This window comes from Lonchura striata, chromosome 2, assembly GCF_050655825.1.
Source record: "Lonchura striata isolate lonStrDom1 chromosome 2, ASM5065582v1, whole genome shotgun sequence".
Lineage (NCBI taxonomy): Eukaryota > Metazoa > Chordata > Aves > Passeriformes > Estrildidae > Lonchura > Lonchura striata.
In genome coordinates this window covers 18,706,022-18,733,701 of record NC_140704.1, presented here as the reverse complement: position 1 = coordinate 18,733,701, position 27,680 = coordinate 18,706,022, and the positions used below count along the sequence as shown (strand labels likewise).

Genomic DNA, 27,680 nt, shown 5'->3' with positions numbered 1-27,680 from the left:
TGAAAGTTCAGTTTTCCTGATATCTCTTGAAAAATCCTTCAAAGTAGCATAGAAATCCTGTTCCATTGATTAGCACCCAGATCACAGCTTCTAAATATCTTTAGCTTCCACTGCAGTTAAGCTGTGAAGTGCTCTGTGAAAAAAAAAATTCAATGCATTATTTTGTATCTGACTATGTTTCCATATCATTATTTCTACCAACTAAGATTTTTTTTATATGCGACAAAAAAAAAAGCTCCAATTGGAAGAGGAACACATATGGAATGCTGTTATATTCCCTAAATACTTCGCCTTTAAAGTTTTATGGGAATGGGATGAAATATTGTGAAGTGCTGATCTGACAGAAGGAGCACAATTGGCAGTTACTGGGGAAATCAGCAGTGGAAATGGCAGGAAGTTAACAGAGACTTTCAGCCACCGAGTTTTGATTTGGAGTTCAGATACATGATTTTCTGAGTTTTCATTTTGATTTTGTATTAAAGCTCAAAAAATTTCTAGAATCCTGGTATTAAATCACAATTTAAATGGTAAATAATGCTTTAAAAATGCAAGTCCTTAATGCTTCTTGCAATAGACTCTGATCATTGCTCTGATTTATTGCTGTCATTTACAGCCCATTTAGTACCCTTTGTTCCAGCCTTTTAAGCTTTTCACAATTCTGGAAAAGTTATACAAAGCAAAATTACAAGTATGGAATAAATATAACCCTTATTACCTGTTCTTCAAATTGAAGCCAGGGTACACAACCATCCCCAAAATGAGAACTCTTACCCCAAGAATGTTAGCCATACTGTACTTAAAAAATGGTCCTGAAGTACCTCATCTCCTAATTTCTGATTAAAATATGAAGGCCTTTAGTGTTTTTATCAATTTCAATTTTACTGAATCAACACTGCAGAGTTGGTAAAATCAGGTATTATATTGCAGATGCACATAAATATATGTAGAAGTTAATATTAGAAATACTACTTAATTTAAAATATTACTAGGTACTTATAAGAATAAGGTATTTATAAGCATATGGTCTTGGATTTAGAGGTGCAAGCAAGAAAAATATATTTTGAGTACAGTGTTTCATTACTCTCATGCTTGCTTAATAGTTTCAGGTCAATTCTATCTTTCAAAATAAATATAAGTTATTTGTATTATCCACTGGCTGCAAACCTACCAGATTCAGTATGTAATTATCAGAAGAGGTTTTCCTGAAGCTCTGCTCACTTTTAGACACTGTTATCACACATCTAGATAAGCAGCTCTTCAATACAAACACACCTTCATTCTTCAACACACAAACCAGGTAAGATGGTATAAGATTTATTAATATTTTCTTTTACTAAGGCACATGACATATAGAAATACTGAGGTACAAAAATGCAGTTTCCTGCATATGAGATTTAAAACCCCATTTTGACAAAGATGAACTACATCTCCTCTTGCTCACAACGTTCAGCTTTTAGCCATTTTTTTCTTTTGTACCAGTTCAACAAGCAACTTGTATCTTGCTATACACTCCTCCTGAAAGGAAACACAAAGTGTTATTCAAAGGTTGATATTTTAGAACTGCTTTAACTCCATACATGCTGCTTTATTCTAGAAGAGGAGCTGTGTTCTGGGGGTTGTGTAGGGGTTTTTGTTTGTTTGGGTCTGGTTTTGTTTGTGGTTTTTTTTTTTTTTTTTTTTTTTGTGGGATTTTTGTTGGTTTTTTTCTTGGTTGGTTGTTTTCTTATTGTTTTGAAGTTGCACACTAAATTTGAGAAAGGGAATCTACATCTAGTGAAGAGGGGATTAGAAAAATGAACTTGCAATTTACATTTCTTAGTGGCTCATTTATCTGTTTGAAGACCCAAGAAGCAGTTGCCAGTACTTCTTGACCGTGACTGCAAGAGCCATGATGGAACAGCTGTATTGCAGTGTCTACTTAGAACAGTTACTCTGGTGTGAGCCACACTGCAGGCAGGTTAAGCTGAGCCTTCAAGTTCACTAATGCAGCACCAGAAACTGCAGAACAGCTTCTGAGCCAGAGAGACACCCAAATCCTTCCCCATGCACTTCCTGCTCCCTCAGTGTGTTTGGCACAAATATTACAGGGCTTTTCTGCAGCTACAATGACTGAAGCAAGCAAACTAAGCTATCACAACTATTAGGAAATCTATTACACACCATCGATATCAATGACAATTAATGCTATTTTTAAAAGTTATACTTAGATTATTGAGCATTTAACACTTGCAGATGGATTACTTATTTTGTCTGTTCATTGAGATGGGTTGAGAAAGGTATTGTGAAAGTGTGAGCAAAGCAGCTCATCAACATTTGGTTACTAACTTTGAATCAAAATTTGTTTTAAAATTTAATTTTGTCCTGCAATTGAAGATTGGAAAGGCAGAGGAGAGGCAGGTATTTCAAATGAAACAGGAGTTATTTCAGTATTTTCTGTGTTAGATAAACAAGCTGACATAAATAAAAAAATGTTTTAAATAAAGCAACAAATGTGACAGTGATGCTCTTTAGGTCACCTGAGTCTGGACTGAGAGGCCAAGTAAAGGCTTCACCTTTCTAGATGGACCCTCATTCTTACAGTAATCATAAATTGGTAGCAAATACGTTTCCCCTCAGTTGATACTAGAGTTCAGTCAAAACAAGTCATACCTTGCTTTTTCCAGGAACACATTTTGCTATTTTATCCCAGCGATCTGATGTTCCCTTTGGATACTGCTGCAAGGCCATTTCAAGAAGTTTCTGTTGATTTTGAGTCCATGGTTCTTCTGGTGCACGGCTTTTCTCCCTTCTGCTTTCATCATCACTCTCTTCCTCTCGCTCAGTGTTATCAAAATCTTTCTGACGTCTCCCTCTGCCCTTCTCTTCTGGTACCTCTTTTGTTGCCAGCAGAGCCATTTCAGGTGCTTTGACAATTTTTCGTCTTCGGTGTCTAGTTTCACTTGCTGTGGTCTCCTTTGGATCTGTCTGGGTATCCATCTGCTCTGATAGAAGACTGTAGTTCCCCTCCTCCTCCCTTTCTCGCTGGGTGATTATGTGATCTGGCAGATTCATGTTGCCTTTGAAATTTTTGGAATTGTGTGCCAGCGTTTTAAGCTCCGAGAGCCTAATGATACCTGTTAGAAGCACTGCTGTTACACTTCTGAAATAGTAAAACACCTCACAAACAAGCAGAGAACTGCCCACAAATTAAAGGTTCTCAGAATAGTGCAGAGTGGACAAAAAGCTCTTCTGAACTGACAGCTTAAGGAAAACAAAATTGAGAAATCAAGGCATTCACCTGATCATCAGGGTGATGAACTTTGCCAATTAGGAGCTTATCTGATCTAGAGGAAATGCTACTGAATTCCCACACTGATATGAACAGAGAGCAACCTGAACAAATGACCAAACCCCACACTAAACAGAGTAAGAAAGCCCAGGAGGATGTAGCTAAAGGAAACATTCCCTGAGAATATCCAGCAGTTCTTTTTTCTCAAAGCATGGTATGGTTGCAAAAATCTCTGCAGACTGAAAGGCACAGCTATTACCCAAACCCAGTAATTTTCAGAAGCACACACCTGGTGTATATGTAACAGAATCCTTCACCTGTTTGGCTTTCAGGGTAACCTGCATGAAAACAACAAAAATAAAGGCCTATTAAAAAATTTAATCATTGGAGCTATTGAAGAATTCATTATTACCTTACCACAAAACACCTACATTGAAAACACAATAAATACAGTGAGGCTGTGGTTCTTTGGCTGCCTTTGCTCTTATGTGGAGTTCATACTGGCTTAAACTCACCTGCTAGATTTTTTTCTTTCTGAATCATTACTGGCTTATTAAAATAATATAAATGATGCTATACATTTCTATTACTATCACCATAATACACCACAGTTGATACTCAAATTGTATTTTATTTCCTTGTTAAACCCTAATTTTCTGGTCTAAAAATACCACAAGGATAAGGGGAAAAGAACTAAATGAGTTATCTTCTATATATTAGTTTCTCAAGACTGAATAAAAGAACAGAATGACCCACATAGGTCCGGATGATGGAGCACACAAGCAGACAGTCCCCAAATGAAAGGTAACAGTCTGACTGCCAAAGATCAGCAAAGACACCTCCTAAGCCCTGGTACTGCAGCAAAAGTTATTACTGATAGTGCAGAGGATAGAGAGCTGTTTGATTCAGCCTCTCTGTGTATACTGAAATCTCTGTCCTGGGAGAAAAATAACACTAATTTTAGCATTATTGGATTTTTTTGAGTAAAAAGTGATTGTTTCAAAATTTGTTCTGTTTGTAAGCAAACAAAGAGCCTTTCTCCCTACCCAGAACAAGGAGCTTCCTTTAATGCCAAATTTCTAGACTTCAGATAATAAGCCAGTCTGCACTTAAGATTCTTTAATTATTTAGCATCTTTTTTATATAAAATGACCACAGAATTATAGAATGGCTTGGGTTGAAAGGGACCTTAAGGATCACGTGGTTCCAACCCTCCTGCTGGATCAACCAAACCTTGAATACTTCAGGCATCCATGACTTCTCTGGGCAACCTTTTCCAGTGCCCCACCACCCTCACAGAAAAAAATTTCTTCCTAAGATCTCATCTAAATGAACGTCCTGTCAGTTTAAAGCCATTGCCCCTTGTCCAGTCACTACAGACACTTGCAAAAAGTCCCTCTCCAGCTCTCTTGTAGCTCCTTTTAGGTAGCAGCCTACAGCCCCAAACTCAGCTACCACAAAAAAACATCTTAAAATGTAGTACTCAAAGAATTATACAATCTTTTTAATTGCTGAAGATGTTTTATAAATACCAGATATAAATTTCTTTATAAATGTATTTTTTTTTTTTTTGGACGTGAGGCCTTTATTAAAAAGCCAGAAATTAAAATCATGTAGTCTCAACCACTTAAATAAAACTTAAAACACGAACAGGAAAGACACTGAATCAAACTTGATACTACGTGGGATTCTCTGCTCTCTGAACCTGGGACCTCAGATGTTAATATCCATTTAGTGTCAGGTGTACCAACAATAGAACATACATCAGTTACAAAGTCAGGAATTCCTCTGTGTGGGATTTGTGGGATTTAGCCACAATAGGAGTCATTTAAGCCTCCTGAACCACAGCACAAATTTCTGCTGCTTTAGCTACCTAATGTTAACAACAAGAATTATCCCTACTCAGAGCAGCACTAGAGAGCAAACCTGCCAGAGGGTTGTAAAGCCATTTGCTGTGAGAAGAATTAAATATTAAGATTCAGGATTTTTGTTCTATGACAAGATTCATAAGTGAGCACCTCAATAGTTAAAATTGGTACCATCTGCTTCTAGTCTGGTGTGTTTGGTTCCTCCTGCCCACCTTTCTGCCCATGGAATTGCAGCAGTTTGCTGTAAAAATAGGCTCGTGCTGGATCTCCTTAAGGAAATGACAGCAAGACTTAACAAGGCAAAGTGGTCTATTTTCCCTACAAATTAAGCCTCATTTTCTGGGATGATTAAGTTCAAATGAAAACTCTGTGAACAATGAAATCCCAACTCTAATTAACCAAAACCTTTATCCAGAGGTAGACATCTGGCACAGAAAACTCCAGTTTCTACTGCTGCAGTACAATAAAGTTTTAATTGTGCAAAGAAAAATGTCAGAATACTGTAATATGAACAAATAATTTTAAGTCACACTAACAATTCTGGGACCTCTGTGATCCCAATTTTGGAACAATAGAAGGGATCTTTCTTGAAAAGCATGATCCATTAATAGAAATTGCCTTCTTTCAAACAATTATATTCCAAAATAATGAAAATTAAAATGCTTGTGTTTCATCTTTAGCAGTGTCTCTACAGTACTAATGATTTAAAAAGTGGAGAGGAACAGAAACCATTCTTGACTGCTGAACAGAATGGATCCTTAGTGGTGTCCTGCTATGCATTTCTTACAAAGAAATCATGTTATATAAACTGGATTATAACAGATTATTTTCAAAAGAGGGAAAAGAATTTGCCATGCAAACAAATAGCTTTTAGAGCTTCCTGCAATGAAGCAGTGGATTTATTGCAAACATGACAAGGCCCTATCTTTGTGCATTCCAAGAAAGCTGTCTCTAAACCATTTTTGCTATCTTTAAAATATGTATTTCAGAGATTTACAGCCTGCTCATAAGGACATGAAGGCAAGAAAAAGAGAGCAGAAAAGATTCCCTGAATAAAACAGAGCAGAATGAATTGCAAGAAAAGACAAGTACCATGAGCTGCTGCCTCAGTGCCAACTGAGTTCAGTTTTCTCTCTGTTGAACCTCTGATGTTTTCAGAGGTCAGCAATTATCATTTGATCTTTCAAGCTGAGACTATATATGTAACACAAACTCTGCTTTGGAAGTGGTGCAAATCAGCTGAAGTTAAGTTTCCTTTACAAGACAGGTGTCCCCAAATTCACTTAGTGTACGTATCCCATCATAGATATAAATTTTGCTGCATATTACATCTATTTGGACTGGAATCTGAACTATACCTCTCCATTTGACCAGTGAAGGATTTTGGCTTATTCCCAGATCCTGACTGCATTTAGTATTTCCACTTACATGCAGGAAATTCAGGAGTAACAGTCTTTCCACAGATTATTTTATGTTGGCCAACTTCACTCATTATAGCTTGGTGAAACCAAATATTAAATTACTCCATTCATCACATCTAATAATTCCAAGATGTTAACTTTTGAAGGCTTTAGGATATTTGTTCATATTTTGATGGACTTTCAATTTGAACATCCACCAGGCAAGCTGGAAATAACAACTGTGTGTATGGTTTAGATACTGAAAATCTACTATTTCAAACATTGAACAAGCACTTTCAGTTGATGTAAGTTTGACAACTCATCAAGCTTCCCACAGCTTTACTATCATCATTTACAGGTTACAGGGGAAGATTATTTGTCTATTATTATTTTTGTCAGCTTTCTTCTTCACACAGAAGTCCTTTTCCAGGTGCTATGTACAGTGCACGTTTACTCCAGCTCTTTTCACTTAGAGTTCAGGTATCACTTATTTAGCCTTCAGATTTATGTGTCATCAGCCTCAACTGTCATTGTCATTCCAGATGCTGACACAGGGCAAGAATCGTTAACATGTCAGTATTAAACTGCTGAGGATTATTAGGAATCCAGCCTATGGAACATCCGAAATTGTATTTCAGTTTGATCTGTTGGAGTTTAATCATTGTTCTTGCCACTCAAATCTGCAGACTCTTCTGTTGCCCATTCCTTCATGCTTTTTGACATCCTTAATATCAATTTAAATTTCCTCTCCAGGTGTGAATAGCATTATTTACTAGCTAGTTCCTAACTGATTCATAAAAAAAAAAATCACTGTTATGTAACATAAGTTGCTCCATTGCTTTCTCTACTCAATTACTTATCAAAGCTTACTTATATGATATTATTACTTTTTCTTTATTAACAGATAACATACTTGGAGAAACTTATTCAAAGTATGAAGCAGTTGTAGAATATTCTCTGGTACTTATTACTGCTGTTTGTTCCTGCATAATGCTTTAAGATTAGAATTTTAATGTATATTAAATTATGAGTTTTATCCTGACAGTGAGAAGGTATGCTAAAAGCCTGCTGTTACTGACAACAGCTTTCACAAGAGTATTAGCCAATCCCCTTAAGAAATCCTGGGTCTGAGGACACCTTAAATAATATGGATCAAGACTGTGAAATTGATTTAAAACAGAAGATAGAAGATCTCATATTCCTGCAAGTATTTGTACTGTTCAACAGACACACTGCATTATTTTATAGGAATCAACTTTAAATATTGTAGTCCATGAGGGATAATAGAAGTCACAAATAAAGTCAGGTAATATCATGCACAGTGAAAGAGATTTCCTTAGACAGATAAAGATGACAAAAAAACCTGGATGCAAGCAATCAAATTGCTGGAGTAGAAATCAAACTACTTTACTATGGGACCTACAGAAAGAAACCACAGGAACAATTTGCTTCTGAGAACTCCCTTCTGAACTCAGCTTCAATAGCTCTTCAGCTATAAAAAGATTCTATCAAAAGCAAGTGGGATTAGTGGGATGATTTTATGTGATGAAAGCCAGACAGAGCTGGTTTCCTCCTGTACTGCTAACAATTAGTCCAGATCACAAAGACTAGTTGCTACTTAACAAGACACCTAGCAGTAAAAGCATTCCTCATCATGACCATCCAGATATTAACTCTCTTACTACCCTGGACACCTGCCACCTCTTTCAGATGGGACAATTGATACTTCAGAGATATATAAGAAAAAAAATCAGCTTTAAAAACTCTCAGATGCATAGGCAAAAGCAAATTTTGCTATTACATGAATGAGATGGTACTTTCCACCCTGCAAGGAAGGCAGACATAAAAAAAGCACAGAACTATGACACACCTAGAAAGCAAAGTGTGTAAAGTCAGGTACAGTGATCCTACTGGTGCTAAACAGAGAGACAGAAACCTTTTGCATAAGATGAAGAGCAATTCCACATTCTCATAGCAGCAGCCACTGGCCCACCAGCTCAGCTGAGCCCTCCAGCACTGCCCCCAGCCCAGCTCCCCCAATGTGCCACCAAAGCCTTCAGCACTCGCTGGCTCCTGGGAATCTTCTGTGGGCAACAACCTATCTTCTGTCCTTCTCTAGGATAGTATTTTGAGCATTGCAGCAGATAGTCACAGAAGTACAAACCTCTTGGGTTCTAATGATATTTTAAGAAAATAATGTGGGATTTGTAGAGGAAGAATATCTACATCTCTTGGCTTTCCAAATGTATATAAACTCCTTGCAAAGCAGGATGACATTATGGTGCTACTCAACACAGGAGAGTCTGGTAACATTTTTTGTTACTCTCAGCATCTTCCTGAGCAAAAGTTCTCTAAGTATTTACTAAAGATGTAATAGTTTCTCAGCATTAACTATCAGAAATGTGCTCTCCCAGTAGCAGTCTTCTGCACCCAGTTGTTATCTTCCTGCATGCTCCCCATCTAGTTATGTAATGAAAAAAATGCCAAGATCTGTGGAATTATGGAAAAAAACTTTGTGGAGACAGCCTGTGAGTACTTGAGGTTACTATAAAGCAATAAGAAATTTCTTGAATCTTCTAATTTGAGTTGTAATCACATTTTTTTCCTACAAGGGAAGGCCAGATACAAAAGGATTTTAATGCCTTTGTGGCTTTGTCAAAGTAGTAGATTTTTACAAAGCTAATTCCCCAGAACCACACAGAATAACTTGCCAAATTTAAAGTTCTCCTCTTATAACCAAAACACTACCTGCTGCGCTGAATTTTCTTCCAATCTAGACCTAAACAGCTTTTTTCTGTTACTAACAGAAGAAAACTAACAGAAAAAAACTGTTACTAAAAGAAAAAAATGGCTACAACTGTATCAAGCACTGATTGACACAAGTCAGGCAACAATAACGACCCATTCTTTTATTTCCATGTGACTCAAAATTTGTTGCTTTATACACTGACTTCCCTTTTAGACACTAAAAGAGCTTCTGAAATGGTCTTTCAGTTTCACCAGATTGTGGAAACTTCAAATCCTGATACATTGAGCCAAATCATTCTCCATTTTCTAAGTGTCCTCATTTGCAACTTACAAGACCACTTGAAGTAAGTATTTCAAATCAGAGGTGTCGCTGTCGAGGCAGGACGGGAATGAATAGACTTGACTCAGAAGGCTGTTGAGAGTAAAACTCTGATTTATTCAAAATACACTGCTCTTTTATACAGAGCTTCACAAGGACCAACTCCATTGGTTCTGAAGTGAAAACAACCCACAGCATTGGTGCAAAGTGCTTGATGCACAGTGATAGAACTTAACTATAAACAATGTGAAAAACAAGAGAGATAAAGAATTATTTACATTCTTTCCCAGCTCTTTCCCAGGCTTTTTGCCTGGCTAGAAACTCTCAGTTTCTTTCTTTGACTGAATCTGAGACCCACACAGAGGTACCTTTGTTTTGGCACTGCTGGTAACAGTTTGCTTAGTAGAGTGCTACACTTTCCCAAAAGTTGGTAAGGCTACTAATCTCTAGGCACTGGGTAGGTTAAATTTGATACTAATACAGCTAATGAGTATTTGAAGGACAATGTTCTTGACAGAACTAAAAAACATGTTATGAACTTAACTGAATTTGCTTAGAACCACCAGTTGCAGCCAGCAACAATACAATTTTATTATACTTATGGACTTAGAAGCCATGTGTGATTCTGAACTTTGCCACTGCAACAGAAATCCCCAAAACAACCGTAAGTTTTATTATGAGGCAGTTTAAGATGTGGCCTGCAAGAAAGGCAAATTTGACCTAAATCAGCAAATTTAGAACTTTCTCTAGTTTAAGTCCCCAGACAGTTATTTCAAAGCAGCAAAATAATTACTCCTTTTTTCAAGACGCAAGAGGAAGAACTTTGCAATTAAACTTGTGATAATGCTGGAGACTTCATACTGTGCTTTTTTGTCAGTTAAAAATCCATGAGAGAGTTTTTAGCTCTATCCTGTGGGCACTCATGCAGGAGAAGGCTTTGACCCAAAAGCCCACTGCAACAACTACTTGGACATCTTATTTTGTTATTGATGATGCAAAATGCATTACCTTTTTTGACAGTCAGAAATTTCAATTCTGCAATGAAATTCAAGCCCAGATCACAGTGAGCTTTGTGAGACATTATATTAATTTATGCTACTCTATAAAAAGTTGCAGCATCACTGGCTTAACCCCTTCACAAGCCATCTATTTGGACCAAAAATTGCTGTTCCACTGCCTTCTGTAAAAAAACTTTTTCCTTTAAGTGAAAAGAATTGCTCTGGTCATGCTTTATGAGACGAAAATCCATTTTGTTTGTAAGGGGCGTTGTTCTGCCCAATCTTGTAAAAAGGCAGCGACAACTGTAGAAGTGCACAGGATAAAACTGTACAGTGAGAGTGCTGTGAACAGCAACCACCTTTTCCTCCCTCCAACTATCAACAGAATCACTCTGGTGTGTCTGTGGGATTAAACATGTGTTTTGAAGACTTCACTGTCAGACTGAGGTCCACATGACCTATATATTACCTAAACCCCATCTGAGATATTCATAACCTCTCTTGGACCTCGATCTAGGTCTTTATACTTCAATAAGCAACTGGGAGAGCTATTGATTACATAAATATATGCAAACTGCTAAGGGTGAGTGTTTCAGAATACCCACAACTGGATTGCACTGTAACAGAGTTAACACAGATACAGTACACAAAATGAAATGTAAAACAGTCTTGGGAAAACAGTTAATCTCCAGAAGCAAAAGACCTAATAAATTCATGAGCTTTAACATATGGACCATTTCTCATATAGATGGTTTTTTTGTTGGCAGAGTAATGAGCTTGCATTTGTCAAAAATAAGAAATCTATTTTACAATGGCATATGAAGTGTAATGAGTATGAACTCACAGAGTCAGACTTACAGGCTGAAACTGTTCCTTGGGCATACAAGAGATACCACAAAATATGCACCCACCCCCCAAAACCTTATGCTTTCAGGTTTCATGGTAATTCAGAATGTCTGCCACCTGGCTATTGTTTTGCTGTCTACCTCAGTGTTCTTCTATACAAGCAGCAAATCCCAATCAGTCTGTTTTTGCAACACAAATGCATGAGATTAGTGACTGCAGGAGCAAACAGAATCAGTTTAAATCCTGTAAGACAAGTGAATGATATTACTTCACAAGTATGAAATCTGAGATCTCTTTGCCTTTAATTTAAAAAACCTGTACCTAATAATCACATTAAAGTCTGTTTGGCATGCCAGACAGCTTTTACTTCCTCTATTATTTTTACAATTTGAATGTCCTTTGTAGTTACTGAAATTAATTTATGCCTTTCAGCAAATATTTTTTTTAAACTTTTTATCTATAAAGGTTGGTATTGTCAAGTACAATATACTTCCGTAATTTCACATCTAAGTGCTTTTTCTCAATTTTTGAATTCAGCAAAAGCTGACAATCATTGTTATAAATCTTCATAAGGCTTAGCATTTGTCATATCAAACAGTATATTTTTTGCAGAAATAATAGTATTGCAACTCTGCTCCATTCATTATTTAGACTGTGCTGTAGAGTGTTCACAGTGCTTAGGAAATTCAAACATAACTTTTTTATTTTGTTTTAAAAGGTCAATTATTTCCTTAAGTATTGGCAGACAGGAATGAGAACTAACCCTGGAGCAACAAATTCAGCAAGGAAAATGGGTCAAAGAACAGATGTTTGGAGGATGACAGAGAGCAGTGGTACAGGTAACCAGGTCAGCAGGCAGGAATCCTGATTAGAGTTAACTGAACTCCATTTCCCTTTCATAATCAAAATACTTGAAAACCTAATTTACAATAACAGCCAATTGCAATAATAATTACTCTAAAAGCTGCAGAAGCTTTCAGTTGTGAAAGCAGTAAGATTTCATTATACTAAGCCAGCTGAAAATCATCTTTATAGGAAAAGATTGATAAATTCCCTATATGTACATACTGAAGTGACAATTAGCAATTTAAATAATTCAAATAACTGAACATACTGATAAAGTGAGCAAAATTTAACCTCATCTATTTTGGGTCGATTATTCATTGGCTGTTAAAAGATGTCTTCCTAAAGAGAGACAAGATAAACATTTACCATGACAGAAGTTAAACTAGTAACCCTTCCTCCAGTATGTCTGTACCACAGCTACAAGCCTACCCTTGCTCTGAGATGAAAAGCACAGGAATATGCTGCAAAGATATTTATGCTGGTATCATATGAGGCAGCATAAATAGAACCAGTAGAGCTGAACGAGCTCAGGGGTACTATAGCATGGATGTAGCTGCTCATTGCTGGATTTTGGTTGCACTTCCCAGCAGCCTGCATCACACTGGTGGATGTACTTGTTTGGACAGGGAATCTGGTAGACAAACTCATATAATGGGCCTTGCAGTAAACCTTATTTGGGCTGTGCTTTGGGAAATAACAATTAACAAACTAAATGTCTACAAAACATGTACTTGAAAAGTAGTAGACAAGAAAAATGCTGAAGGAACACTATTAAGAATTACTGAATTTAAGAAGTCAAGCATAAGGTATATGCAGTGGTTACTGACCAACTATGGTGACTATCTGGCTTTAATTCTACATTTCTGAAAGTGAATTCACACATGCTTCCAATTGTAGGGAAGGTCTTTTTCCTCCCCTTTTCCTCCCAGATAGCTTGCACTTGCTGGTGTAATCACAGACCATATGAAAGAAAGGACCTAACCTCAGGCAGAACCACTATACTGATGTTGTTTCTTGCAGATGGTTGTGTAACCTGTTCTTAAAGGCCCACAAATACAGAGACTTACAGCAGCTTATTCCACTGCTTTATCATCTCCACTGTCATTCTTCATCCTTCAGTGTCTAACTGAAGCCTCTGATTAAATTTTGAGGCAAAAACTTCTTGCCCTGTAAGATTAATACAGTGGACAAGACCCTTCCTCATTATGGTTTTCTTTTTATGTAGTTGAATACTTATATTCTCAGATAATTTTTTTTTAAGTTCAAGAGTATGAATTCCTTCACAATCTTCCCTTGTAGATAACATTTTAGGAACCTATTATTCTTATCTGGACTCTTTCTATCAAACCACATGTTTCAGTGCAATACTGAAAACTAGACACAAACTAAAGATGCAGTAAGTTAAAACAATACCATGAAGCTGTAAAGTTCAAAAAAGTCAAGAACACTATCAAGTCACTGCTTCACACTGCCTAAAAATTGCAAGTGGAAACACAATTGGATGCAGTAGTAATTTATTTCTTAAAAAAAAATTCAAGACAGAATTTCTTTGGGGTAGTTAGAGGGAATGAATTTCATTGATGCTCTTCTGATATATATGAATGGGTTCAGTCTATTTTTTTAAAATTTTGAGGCTTTTTCTAATTTTTTTTTTCTGAGTAAGAAAGCTTTGAGAAAGAAGCAACAATGGAGATATTATTTTGGACTGGATTACTCTGAGCTATTTTTATTAATACCTATTTAGCTAATCTACTATTAAATAAGGTCTGAATCAATAAAATCACTTAGAAGCAAGCACACTGTACCTTATCAATCCCTTCTATCATAATTCTCTTAACTAAGAAAGCAAAACCAAGCCTTACTGCTCTTGATGCTTTGCAGAAGAAAGAAGCAAACACTAATCTCAAAGTCTAACTATTTCCTATACTAGAAAATGTTAGAAAACCAAATTCAAATCCATCCTTGAATGCTTTTCTTTTTCAAGATGTAGTACATTTGCTAGATAATACATATTTCAAACCCCCTCTGGCTTGACTCCTGTTAAGCCAGCTGAAAGCAAGGCATTCCTAACCTCTTCTACCTAACACAAGCTGTTTCAAAGCAGCACCTTCTTATCTCCTTGCCCTGCTCCCAGCAGAAACAGGGAACAGCTGTTTGGACAGTAAATGCTGCATTGCACCTTTTTTACTATATACAAAGTTAACAACCCAGAAGTTTCTCCTGCAACTTTACCATAACATTTCTTATCTAACTATGGTGATGCCCAAATAAAATAACAGTCCTCGCTGTAAATTTAGATTCTATGTTATCTTCAAGAAATATACAGGATAAGTTGCACATCTTACTGAATATTGAAATCTTACTGAATGGATATATCTGAAGTAGTTTCCAGTTCCACCATTTCTAATACTGATGCAGTAACAATCTGAGACCCAAAGAAGTTCCCATTAAGCTCTTGTTTAAAACATTAATTTTGTAAAATACTTGTTTCTGTTTCCTCCTAATACCTAATTGCTGCAATTCTGTGTAATGCAATGATAAAAGTAGCAGGAATTCTAATAAATAGTTTGTGTCAGGAAAGTGACCTAGCATTAGCAGCAGTTGAAAATTTTGAGAGAAGCAAAAACTTGTGTGAAGAACAACTACATTAATCATATAGTTGGAGGTTACTAGGAGTAAAAAGGATTATACTCAGACTTTTCCCCACACATAAAAATCCTGGAAATTCCTTTTCTTATACAAGAAAATGGCAGCTCTTAGAACAATCATATGTCTTTCATTTCTCTTTCCTACTCACTGAAACAAAACAGCAAGTTGCTGAGGACATCTCATCTAATGGAAAAAACAAGTGAGCTTTGTTTTTTTTTTTTTTGCAGCACTGGATGCGTGCAAGTACAATGGCCAAATGTATTACACAAAGGATTCTTAATACACCCAAATCAAGGAATAAAGCAGACAGTGGGTGCAAAGGGCAATCTGAGTATAGTGTTATTTTTGTGATGGATGTATGTAGAACCATTCCACATGTCCATACTATCTGTGTCAAGATTCAAATTTTCCAAACCAATCTCAAAAGCTCTTTGCCATGAACACTATATACTACTAACATATGTGAAAAATTTTTGCTATTAAGATCAGTAAAATGTAGCATCTTTATGATAATAATACTAATACTGAACTTTATTAAAAAGTTTATTCTATTATTAAAGTTTAGTATTAGTATTTTTCAATTTAGTCCAGTTCAGTAGTATGAATACTTCAAGTATGAACACAATAAACCTTAAAAACCCTAATTTAATTTGATTAGTAGGTTAGTAACTTCTTGTCTACATGCACTATTTTGCAAATAATGTATTGTTTTAAAATTATAATAATGCAAAAGACTTATTTTTTTAGCATATGTATCAGAACAGTATGGATTCAGTAAAACTTTAAAAATAAGTTCTAAAAATATCTTTTTGTCATTATATCAACAATGAAAAAAATTTAAGAAGTATACAAATATCCCAGAGGGCTGTAATATTCCACTGTAGTCAGTGGCTTTGTTTCACATTATTTAAGATAATTCCTGAAATATGATAAAGAACATCTAATCTCAAAACATACATGAACAGATTTAAATGTTATCCTCATTAACCCCTACAGAGCCTATTAAATAGGGTCAGCTGAAAGGGCTTTCAAATGGTCCTCAGCAGACACTACAACATGTTCTAGTGATCTATTGCTTGAAAAGGAGAAGTCTTTTACAGCCTAGCCCCTAAGGGTTTTAAGATCATAGCACTTAAAAAACATAAGTACAAGCCTTGGCATCTGGTATATACTATAAAATATGAATTAACAAGGACATTATTTTACATAATATAGTTTTTAAGCATGCTATAATACTGAAAAAGGCACTGAAATAGTATCATACATATTAGTAGTTTTAAAATTTGTAAAAATATTTCTGCTTAATTAATGGAAACCACCTGTCAAAACACCATTAGCTTATATGCATTTTTTAAGGGCTGGCTTGAAACAGAGATGTAATCTTTAACCAAGTCACACAAACATTCACTGAAGTGAAAGGAGGTTGCTACAAAACCTGCAGTTCATTGTTTTTCTGTTATTGGGTTACAGTAGCTGAAGTTTGTAAGCACCAGAATCCCCCATCCAGCTGATCAGTTACAGCTGTTAATTGTGGAGGGAGATACTGGCTGACATCTGCTTCTTGCATAGTTAGTTAATGGTTCACTTCCAGGTCCTAAAAGGATTGTAGCTTCTCTCAAAAGACAATGTCAGCCCCCATATCTGCCTTCTACACTGCCTGTCTTGTTCTGGTTTGTCATCCTCTACACAATGCAAATCTGAGTGCACTCACATCTGCCACTGATCGACCCAATTCGTGAGCAATCTTTTCCCATCGACCGGGGGTCCCCCCTGGGAACTTAACCATACTTCTTGTCAGCTGGCTCAGGTCCTCCTCTGTCCATTCAGGTGCCTGTAAAACATTTGTAAAACATTCATTACATTGGAATATTGGACATTTATTTGCAAGGTAATATATGGACAAAAAAAATCTTTAAACAAATTAATCTAACAATGTAAAAAAAAAAAAAAATCTAGGTATCTGCTCCATGTCTTGTTGCTGAAAATGAATAAAAACAAGAGACCAACAGTAAGACACAAAATCCTGAACACTCAAAAACTGCACTTTGTCTATTATGTAAACTAACACATTTAATTCCTATTAACTTTAATACAACATACATAACACAACACTACAAAACGCAGTAAAGATAATATTCAACAGCACTTTTATTAAATGGGGTTGTGCAAAAATTAGATGAGCCCAAGTCCAATAAGAACTTAATCTGATTGCTGCTGTAAAAGACAACAAAAAATGTTTCTGCAAATCCATGAGCAACAAAAAGGAGAGCTGAGGAGAACCTCCATCTTTTACTAGATCTAGGCAGAAACAATTACACACAATGAGGAAAAGGCTGAGGTACTTCATACCTCCCCTTTGCCTCAGCCTTTACTGGAAAGATCCATTGGTCTCCATGTACCCAGTCCCTGACCTGGAAGACAGAGCACAATGAAGGCCCCATAATCCAAGCAAAAATGGTCAGTGACCTGACAGAGACAATCCATGGGGCTGGATGGGATCCAGCCATGGGAACTGAGGGAGCTGAACGAAGTGCTCACTGAGTCCCTTTCAAACATTTACCAGCACACCCAGCTAAGGAGGTCTCAGTTCACAAGAGGTTTCCAAATGCAATACGCATACAGAAGAGTTACAAGGAAGATCCTTCTAACTATAGTCTATAGTTAGACTATAGGGAACTATAGTCAGTCTGACCTTGGTGCCAAGGAAGGTCATGGAGCAGATCCTCTTGAGTGCCATCATATGTACAGGAGAACCAGGGGATCAGGCCCAACCAGCACAGACTTGTGAAGGGCAGGTCCTGATTGACCGACCTGATCTCCTTTTGTGACAAAGTGATCCATTTAGTGGATGGGTGAAAGGCTGTGGATGTCCCTACCTGGACCCCAGGAAAGCCTCTGGCACCGTTTCCCACAGCATCTCCTGCAGGAACTGGCTGCTCATGGCTGAGCCGGGTGCTCTGTTGGATGCGTAGGAAACTGTTGGCATGGCCGGGCCCAGAGGGTGTTGGTGAATGGAATCACATCCAGCAGAGCTCCCCAGGGCTCAGCGCTGCCACCAGCTCTGTTTAATCTTTCTCAGTGACCCACGTGAGGGGATCCAGGGCACCCTCACTCAGTCTGCAGACACACCGGGCTGGGTGGGAGTGTTGAGCTGCTGAAGGCTCTGCAGGGGGATCTGGACAGGCTGCAGGGATGGGGAGAGCCCAGAGCTCTGAGCTTCAGCAAGGCCAAGTGCCTGGGCCTGCTCCTGCCCCTGGGTCACAACAGCCCCTGCAGCTACAGGCTGGGGCAGAGTGGCACCAAAGATGCCTGGAGGAAAAGGTCCCGGGGCTGCTGGTCAGCAGCAGCTGAACATGAGCCAGAGAGTGCCCAGGCGGCCAAGGGGCCAATGGCATCCTGGCCTGGACCAGCAACAGTGTGGCCAGCAGCACCAGGGCAGTGACCATAACCCTCTACTCAGGACTGCTGAGGCCACACCTTAAATCCTGGGTTCAGTTCTGGGCCCCTCAATTCAGGAAGGACATTGAGGTGCTGGAGAGAGTGCAGAGAAGGGCAATGGAGCTGGGGAAGGGTCTGGAGCACAAGTCTGATGAGGAGCAGCTGAGGGAGCTGAGGATGTTTAGCCTGAAGAAAAGGAGGCTCAGAGGAGACTTTATTGATCTCTACAACTACCTGAGATAGGAAGCTGTGGCAAGGTGGGGACTGGCCTCTTTCCCAAATAATAAGATCTAGGACAAGAGGAAATGGTCTCAAGTTGTGCCAGGGGAGGTTTAGATTACATATCAAGAAAAGTTTCTTCCCCAACAGGGTTTTTGAGCACTGTAACAGACAGCCCAGGGAAGTGGTGGAATCACCATCCCTGGAGGTATTTAAAAGTCCATGTGTGGGTGTGACACTTGGTGGGCTTCACAGAGCTGGATTAATGATCAGTCAGTGATCTGAATGGCCTTTACCAACCTAAATTATTCCATTATTAAACCACAGTTTAAGACACAACATTTTAAACATTCACTTAATTGCTTATCTAATATTTTTTTCAGCAAAGACACAGAAAATATCTCCATTTTGATATATTAAAAAAAGCCTCTAAATGAAACAGAACAGTCATCTTAGCTTTTTGTCACTGTTACTATCCTGTGCTTTAGCACTCTAGCTAAATTGGGAATGAAATCTCTTGACTCTAATATTCCATCAAGATAATTAAACAACACCCCCTCCCCCCCTCCCTAAAATGCAGTTATGCCACAAAACCAGACCGGATGCTTCCACTACTCAATAACCAAAAGATATAAAAATGTTTTACTCTAACTACATGCCAAGCTGTTAACAATGACTGTCTTCATAACGGCCAAATAAAAGTGAACAAAGCAAGAAACACACAATTAGAGCAGTTTAAGGCATGAAATCGCGTTTGCCTCTGAAGGCAAAATGCAGTAACTGTCTTTGACATTTGCAGCATCTTTGGCAACGACTGAAGAGCCAAATCTTTGCTATCACCAGTAGTTTGCCATTTTATTTATTTTTAAGGAATTATTTATGACATACCTCTTCTAATCACCATTTCCGATAATGAACAGGCACATATCAAGCGGTTTGCATTACAGAGCCATCAGCACAGAACAACAGTCAGAGGTGAGTGACCCCAGGGACCATCTCCACAACTACAGCAAAGCTTCTCCCTGACACTAATCCTGCCTGTCATTCTCCCACTGTGCTCTAACCACACTGACATCCGCCCGCTGCACTGCAAGCTTAACGGGGCCCTTCCTGACTTTTTACTGTCTCCCCCAATCAATGGTTCAAGCGTGCTCTTTTCACCATGTCCAAATGGCAGCTTCACTCATAATCAAAGTGCATTGCTCCCGTTAAAGGGCTTCCCGAAAGGCTTCACCATTTGCATTCATTTGCAAAGCAAACTACTTTTATTCACTTTGTTCTGCTATCAAGAGTGTTCCCTGAAGCAGATAAATTGGCATAAATACAACCTGCCACTTAAAAGACAGTAAATAATAGCCAATAGTAGCAAGGATTTTATCAATCGTCCTGGTTTGGATCCATGTAGTCTTTTATTCAATGCTGAAAGCCTCAAGTTTTTAATACAGGAATAAAATGAATTATCTCTGATGATTCAAACACAAGATGCTTAAGTAACATGTGTGTGTGTATGTGAGAGATCTCACACATACTATTACTTGCATTATACAATTACACCCTAGTCTACAGAAGAAATGACATACATAGAAAAAAATCTCCACACTGCAAAATAGCCTTATTACTTTTACTGGTTTAAACAAGTTAATATATTATATACCTTTATTCTATTATACTCCATACAGATATTTTATATTAAAATATTTCTCAGGGATTTTTGTAAAGAAAGATTTCCAGTGCTGAACATTCTACTTATAAAAATTTTTATCACTGTAATTTAAATAACTCTTCTAAAGAGTTCTGGTTAAAAGCCTTTTGTTTAAAAATAAAATTTCATACTTCAAAATTAGGGTTAATATGTGGTTTACCATAATTTTCTATTTAATTTGTACTAAAACTTGGTGATTTGTTTGTCTGTGGGGTTTTTTAACCCCAGATTCAACAGCTACATTCAGAGCTAGTCTCTCTTACCATATCCAAAGCATATCTAAGCAATTACACATGGAAATCAAGATCATCTTTTCAGTGATATACAGATGTCGGAAGCTTTCTGCTAAGTTCTATTTTCAGACTTTTTTGTAAACTTTGATTTGTCCTCACAGTTTTACTAGCAATTTGTAAATATTACAGAACGCTCGAGGTTATCTTCCTAAATAATGGACAAAACTACAATAATTCTGTAGATCTGTAGTTAATTACACAGCTAATTCAGGGCACACAAATTCATTAGCTACATTAAAATATCAACTTCTTAATCTTATTTCAAGCTGACAATAATTTTAGAATGTGAAGATCTAAAACATTTACAAATTTGGAAAATCTCTGAAAAGTTTTTTGGTTTTTTCTAAGAAAATTTGCTCTCAACAGCAAAAGTGGTAAAGGAGCTTTTGTGAATTTGCAATTCCTCAGCAACAGTTAATTGTGTCTTTAGATGCAACAGCGCCTACTGTGATCCAAGTACTACAAGCAGCTACGAGGGTGGTCATGGTGTGAATGTATTCTCCCTGTTCTAATCTGTAGCCAACTGTAACTGCAAGAGTCAAATGAATGCATAAACATACTGCTTTGTCACCTAAAACCATGTGTGTCCAATATTACTGAAACACTGGGCCAAAATTCATCTCTACAGTAAAGCAATGGAAGACACCACATGGTGAGGGGACAGCTGTTCTTACTACACAAGCATTCAGATTTTGCATCCAAAAAGCCCCATTCTGGGATTAATTCCCCATACTGAATACAGAATTAAAAGTACAGAGTTATGGTCTGAAGTCTTTTAAAATGAAAATAAGCTACAAGTGTAGATACAAAAAAATTCATAGCATTCCCATAAATAATAATCCTTTGCTATGATTTATTGTACAGAGCTGGCAATACTGAGGGATTAGTTCACCCAAACCGCCATGCACTTTCTATAGAAAAGAAATATGAATGCGGTTTATTGTTCAGCATCACTCTTACATGTGCATCTGCACTTGGCAATTCCATCCCACCTCTTTCAGCATGACAGCTTTACAGTATTAGGATTTTTTAAAATATGAGCAACACTATTTTCAATTACATTAAAAGCAAGTTTTTAGACAACAAAGCATTTCTTGTCAAGATAAGTCTGACTCATTTAATACTGTTAATAAGTATAAAACTATATATGCTTTTATTGATAAAATGGGAAAGCGGCTGGTATTTGAGAGTTTTTAAGGAAACTTTCAGTCACTTACAGTACCTTGACACTGAAATAATTTGATTTTTCTAGATTAAATTTTAGATATAGATAAATTCTTCCTGACATCAATATATTCTGTATAGTTAAATATATTATATATACTGTATAATTAAAATCACTGTTCTAGGGAAGTTTGGCTAACATTTCAATCTATTTAGAATTTTGTGCTACACTTCACTGAATTTTGGTGATTCACTGATTTTATGCACATCTAGTCCATGATCTTGAAAATAAAATGTGCGGCAGCATCTGTTTAAAAATACCTGTACAAATATTTTTAGACCAAGGGTCCCAGTAAAACTGTGGACAATTCTGCAAATGAAAAAACATTTAGCCTAGAAGATGGTGGTGTTTTGATCCAGTAACGAAGGAGCAGAATGTGAAAGTTTTCTGATCTAATTTTTTGCTCATAATGTCTTATTTTTATTACAATAATCTTCTCTATTGTTACAATCTCTTGGTTTACCTACAAGAAGTCTGAAGTCAGTCTTGTTTTCTCTAGTCTAACACACAGTTGGCATTGTGATCTTGCTGTTGCTGAAGAGAAAGGGTCTTGCTCCAGTTCTAAAGATCTGTTGTGAAGCTCTCAAGATCAGCTAAAGGGTATTAATCATCTGAACTCATTCAAAGCCACACCTTTGGTCCTTCAAAGCTCTTACATCCAACTTTCACTAGTACTGTTTTTATTAGGTGAGCCAACAAAAACAAAGATAGCTATGCTGTTTCAGAGCAATGGTCAGAGCAGGTCAGTAAGCACATCATTTGTGCTCAGGGAGTGCAGCAGCAGAGAACTTTGTGATAACAAGAAGATTATGTTTATCATTGATTCTTTTCAGTCCCACCCTACTCTGAAAAAACAGGCACCATATGCACATACAGGAATTAGATGAAGGCAAGCATATAGGTTACCTACTGTGCCCCTAATACTCTCCCAACTCCAATTATTTTCATCTCAAACAATTTCTCTAGCCTGATATATTTTATCTATTTAGATTTATTTATCTCAATTAATCTGTTTTTCTGCTTTTTTCAGTTTCCTGTGAAACTATGTAAACTTTCTGGATTTGCAACATCATGTTCACGAGGAGCTGCACATATCTGCTACTCACTATACAAGAATTCAGCTTATTTTATGTTTGAACCTGACTCCCACTAGCTTTGATGACATCTGGCTCTTGGCTTTCAGAGAGTCACCTCCAAACAGTCTGCATCTACTGACCTCCATGTCACTTATAGATTTGTTTAAAATACCCCTCAAGAGTATTCCTCTGTAAGTTTTCTCTTTCTGCCTAACGAGTTCTGATCTACTCAGCTGTAAAGCCATATTACACATAATACTTCCCACAATGCCTTTTTCTAAACCACCTGCAATTCCATTGTAACCAACCTCTTTGAAATGAGGTACTAAACTGCACAGAGCAGGATTAATCCTAAGCTACACAGTGGAATAAGGATTCTTCTGTTTTGCTCTCTATTCTTTTCTTAATAATTTCTAACAGTTTGCATCATTTTTTGGTATGATCCTGAACTGATATTCTCAATGAAGCCAGCACTGATAACTCCTCAAGGATCAAGGTCACCTCAGAGCTCATTATCTTGCACATGAAGTTTGGACAGTCATCCACTGTATCAATCTTTGCATCACCTTGTATTTATATACTGGGAAACTTTTCTGCTGCTTTATTGCCCAAGCAGCCAAACTCCTAAGATCACTCTGCAGTTCTTCAGTATTTGTTCTCATGCTCACTGTTCCACACACCACTACCATTGATAAAGTCTCTCACCTCAAGAATCATCTTTTTATCATATTACCATCTTCACTATATGAATACATTGAACAGCAAAACTCTTAGCAGAAATTCAGCCAAACTGCACTACTAACCTTGCTCTATTGAAAGAGGTATTTATTACTACCCATCATTTCCTATCTTTTAATTAATTGTCTGGGAAGTAGCCTTTCTCTTATTCCATGACTGTTTATTTCCTTAGAACCTACGAGCCTTGTTAAACCCTTCTGGAAAGTCAGGCAGAGGCTATCAATCAGTTCACCTTCTCCCTGTATATTTGTTAATCTTTCTATGAAGCACAAAGGGTTTAAGACAGGACTTCCCATTACAGAAACAATGTTCAGGACTCCATGCAGGTCATATTTACCTGATGCTCACGGATTCTTCTCTTTGTATCAGCTTTTTGTTAGTTTTCTCTAAAGAGCTGTTGAAAGTACAGGCCTGTAAAGGTCCCTGAATTCCACTGACAACTTAATAAATATGCAGAATGACACATTTGCCATTTCAGTCCCTAGGCACCCACAAATATAAACAGTTACTTGAATTATTTAATCCTTAAATTTTCTTTGAACTGTGTTGCACGTCCTCTGGTCCCAGTAACTTAAATAATTTAAATAATTTAATCTTAAACAATATATTACAGAGGTTTTAAAGAACATTAATTTTAGAATTTTTCAAAGCAACTATATGTAAACACGAAGACATAAGTAACTGTCTTCTCTTACACAGTTGTCAAAATAATAACCTAATCATAACAATTTTTTGTTTGTAGTATTCCTCAAACAGGAATGCCTTTGGCATTAAAAACATTAAAATATTAAACAACATACCTAAGTAGACAACAGCTCTTGGAGAAGAGTGAGAACCTAAGAACAGGAGCATGAAGTTTCATCTGCCTCAGTGTCAGGTCTTCTACCACATGCAGAAACAAATGTTTTAGGAAGAGATTCTTTCCTTTCTCACAGCTGTCCCCAGCATGGATTAGCAATTTCCTAAGCATGAAGTTGAATCCATTTTGGTTATAAAGCCAGTAATGAAGTTGTCCACTCTCGTCATCCCGTATTTACTCTAAACCAACATCATAAGCTGGCTTTCTACACATTCAGTTTCTCACTTCTTACCATACCCTACTGCCTTTTCATTTCTCTGTCCCATATATTTCTGCTTTGCTCTACAGCTTCAGATATAATATAGGAAGGAGAAGGAAAAAAACCCACATTAAAAAATAAAACCCACCAAAACCCCCACTACCAGGAAGCCATTTACTTTCTAAACCCACAGATGAAGGGAGTCCCTAGGAAAAGACAGTACTCCTTGGAGAGATGTTTTTAGACCTTGCCTGTTTGATCATGAGGATTTCATAGACATTTTGATTAGTGGTGCCCTAAATAACTCTGTTACCCCTTGCAATTCACTCCACTATAGATAATTTCCAGCACTGAACAGATCCTTGCAGATTTATATGAAACTCCTCTAGTGACATTTTACAATAAAAATGTATATGTTTCCTGTTCTTGACAAGCATTTCTCTAAAGATTTTCCTTTCAGTCTTAACATTACTTTGTAACTATAAGAAGTCTTGCTGACAGAACCTGTCAAAACCTTTAAAAAATCCAAGTGCATTGTAAAGCTCTAATAGTAAGGCATAACTTTTCTTTAAATTCACACTGACTTCTTACTATGATTTTTAAATTGGCACTCCTAATAGTACCATTCATTCATAACTTCAAAAAATTACCCAGTATGGAATTCATGCTAACCAGTCTGTACTTCCCAGAATCCTCAAGCAAGCTCAAAAATTGGTATCCTACTTCTATCTTTCATTTCAAGGCTCATTTAAGTAATTGCTAAAATATTAACAGCAGTATTAAATGGATTTGATATTAGAGTTATTTTCAGGTCAACGAATGGTGAAGACCATTGTTCCAAGCAATTTGTTATTCATCATCCTCAGATGAACACTTCAACCTAAAACATTCCCTTCTCACTTGTCATCAATACATGATGTCAAAAGTCTCTAAAACTTCCTTGTAGTAAACATCAGTGAAAAGGACTTTTGGCCCTAGCATCTTCTAGAAACTGCTTTATATTTTGATCATTCAGTATTTCATCTAAATCCTTGACAGTGCTCTTTTCTCTATTTCTTGGGGGGGGGGGGGGGGGAAGTTATAATCTTTTGTTCTTGGGCTTACCTTATTCTGGATTTGCATAAGTCTTTCCCTCTTTAAAGCTCCTCACCACACTGACCCCCCCTAAGCAGCTATCGTCACTTTTTAGTCTGGGACATGAATAACTTAATTCCAGTAAAATGCTTATATTTGTAATTCCTCCTCTAGCTACCATATTAATTATTCACAATTTTGACGATTTTGTTTTACCTTCAAACTATACATTGACCCATCCTAACTGCACATCAACAGATGATATGTAAGCAACAAAACAAACAAAACAAAAAGAACCAGACCCCCCATCCAAAAACACAAAACCAAAATTCAGTTCTGAGAGTTTAAGCATATTACAAACCAAAATGCAAATATGTCCATAAATATATAATGCCAATACAACATATCCCATACATTTTTGGGAAAACAAAACCAGTTACAGTCTATTCAGAAAAAACAACTGAAGTATTTATTCACAAATATACCTCACAGCTAATGCAGGTCAAAAAGTAATTACTATTCAGCTCTCATTCCTAAGATTTTCCTCTCTCTCTCTCTATATATATATACACACACACATACACACACACACACACACACATATATATATATACACACACACACACACATGTATCTTATTTAGCAGGAACCTTACTTAACCTCTGCAGGAAGCTGTAATGAATAAGAGATTGTCCCATCACCACCTTCAGCAGTATTATTTGGTGCTGCCAGGATATTCCCAGATTTGGAATAAACCATACCTTAAGACTGAAGAATTTATGTTCAAAAAGACAGACAAAAATCAGAGGAAGAGGATGAGAATTACATTTTTTAAAATTTATGACTATATTCAGAAAGCTGTAGATACTTGAAAAACCGTATTAATCAGTCATCTTACAGAAAAGGTGGCAAACAGAGACTTGAAGAAGAAGCACAAGATGTGCTGTATACTCACAAGATGAATGCTATTATTCTACATTCATTCCAACATCTTTGCCTTTCACTTCTAGCCACTGGCCTTTCTCTGTCTTCCTCCCAGACCAAGCAAATCTTTAATAACAAGTATTTTCTCCCATAAAGGTCTCTCTCCACGTATCAGTAGACACCATTTCCAATGCTTCAGTAATTCCTAGATTTTCTTTATATCTATTTTACACCTTTTTTTAATGTAAATCTCTAAATGACAAAAGACTGTTCAGAGTTGATTTTCATTCCCCTTTCTTAGTCATTATTTATTCCTACTTCAAGAATTCGAAGCCAAAAGAAGTTTTTAATAGTTACTTTAAAAATGCTCCAGTTCTTCATCAATAATGTGTAGAGGAAGGCACAGCGAAGCAGTAATTCTTAGGTTTTTCAGAACAAGAATACCTCAAAACCAATTTTATATTACTTTAATATAAATATTTTCTTGTCACTAGAGCTGAAAGTGCTCAAAAACAATGACTTGTTAATGCCTAGTCATTGATATGAAGCAATCTGGTTAAAACTACACCACCTTGGAAAAACTGGAATAGCATGTAAAAGAATGAAAACACTTAGTATTTCATTGCAAGAATCTTTAGAAATACAACAGAAAAAGTGACACTTCTTTTATCAGCTGACTGTAGGCAGAATTTTGATAGTCAAGGCAGCCTCTCTGAAAGGAGGTGAGGGGCTGCCCTGTGTTGGGCATTGCAGACCCACTGCAGGACACAGCTGAGCCCATGAGCCAAACTGGTGGCACCTCTGGAAACATCTGGTGGCACTGTATTTAGGAACGGGCAAAGTACTGCCCAGCAAAATGAGGGGAAGTGTGAGCAACAGCTCTGCAGGCACCAAGGTCAGAGGAGAGCAGAGACTCCCTGGCAGCCTGTGGAATACACCATGCTGCAGCCTGTGGAGGACCCCCACTGGAGCAGGAAGAAGTGTGAGAAGG

At 37.1% G+C, this 27,680-nt stretch overlaps 1 protein-coding gene across 2 annotated transcripts in view; it reads right to left on the bottom strand.

Annotated features, from left to right (window-relative positions):
* Nucleotides 1-1,294: 1,294 nt before the first annotated feature.
* Nucleotides 1,295-27,680, bottom strand: part of DNAJC1 (DnaJ heat shock protein family (Hsp40) member C1) — a 108,986-nt gene continuing 82,600 nt past the window's right edge. For both annotated transcript variants that reach the window (XM_021530379.3, XM_085565615.1), the window contains exons 9-12: nucleotides 16,654-16,773; nucleotides 3,558-3,606; nucleotides 2,650-3,113; nucleotides 1,295-1,515 (exon numbers count right to left, since the gene is read on the bottom strand). In XM_021530379.3, coding sequence (XP_021386054.2) covers nucleotides 1,447-1,515; nucleotides 2,650-3,113; nucleotides 3,558-3,606; nucleotides 16,654-16,773 — 702 coding nt within the window. In that variant the 3' untranslated portion in view covers nucleotides 1,295-1,446. The remainder of the gene's footprint in view (nucleotides 1,516-2,649; nucleotides 3,114-3,557; nucleotides 3,607-16,653; nucleotides 16,774-27,680) is intronic.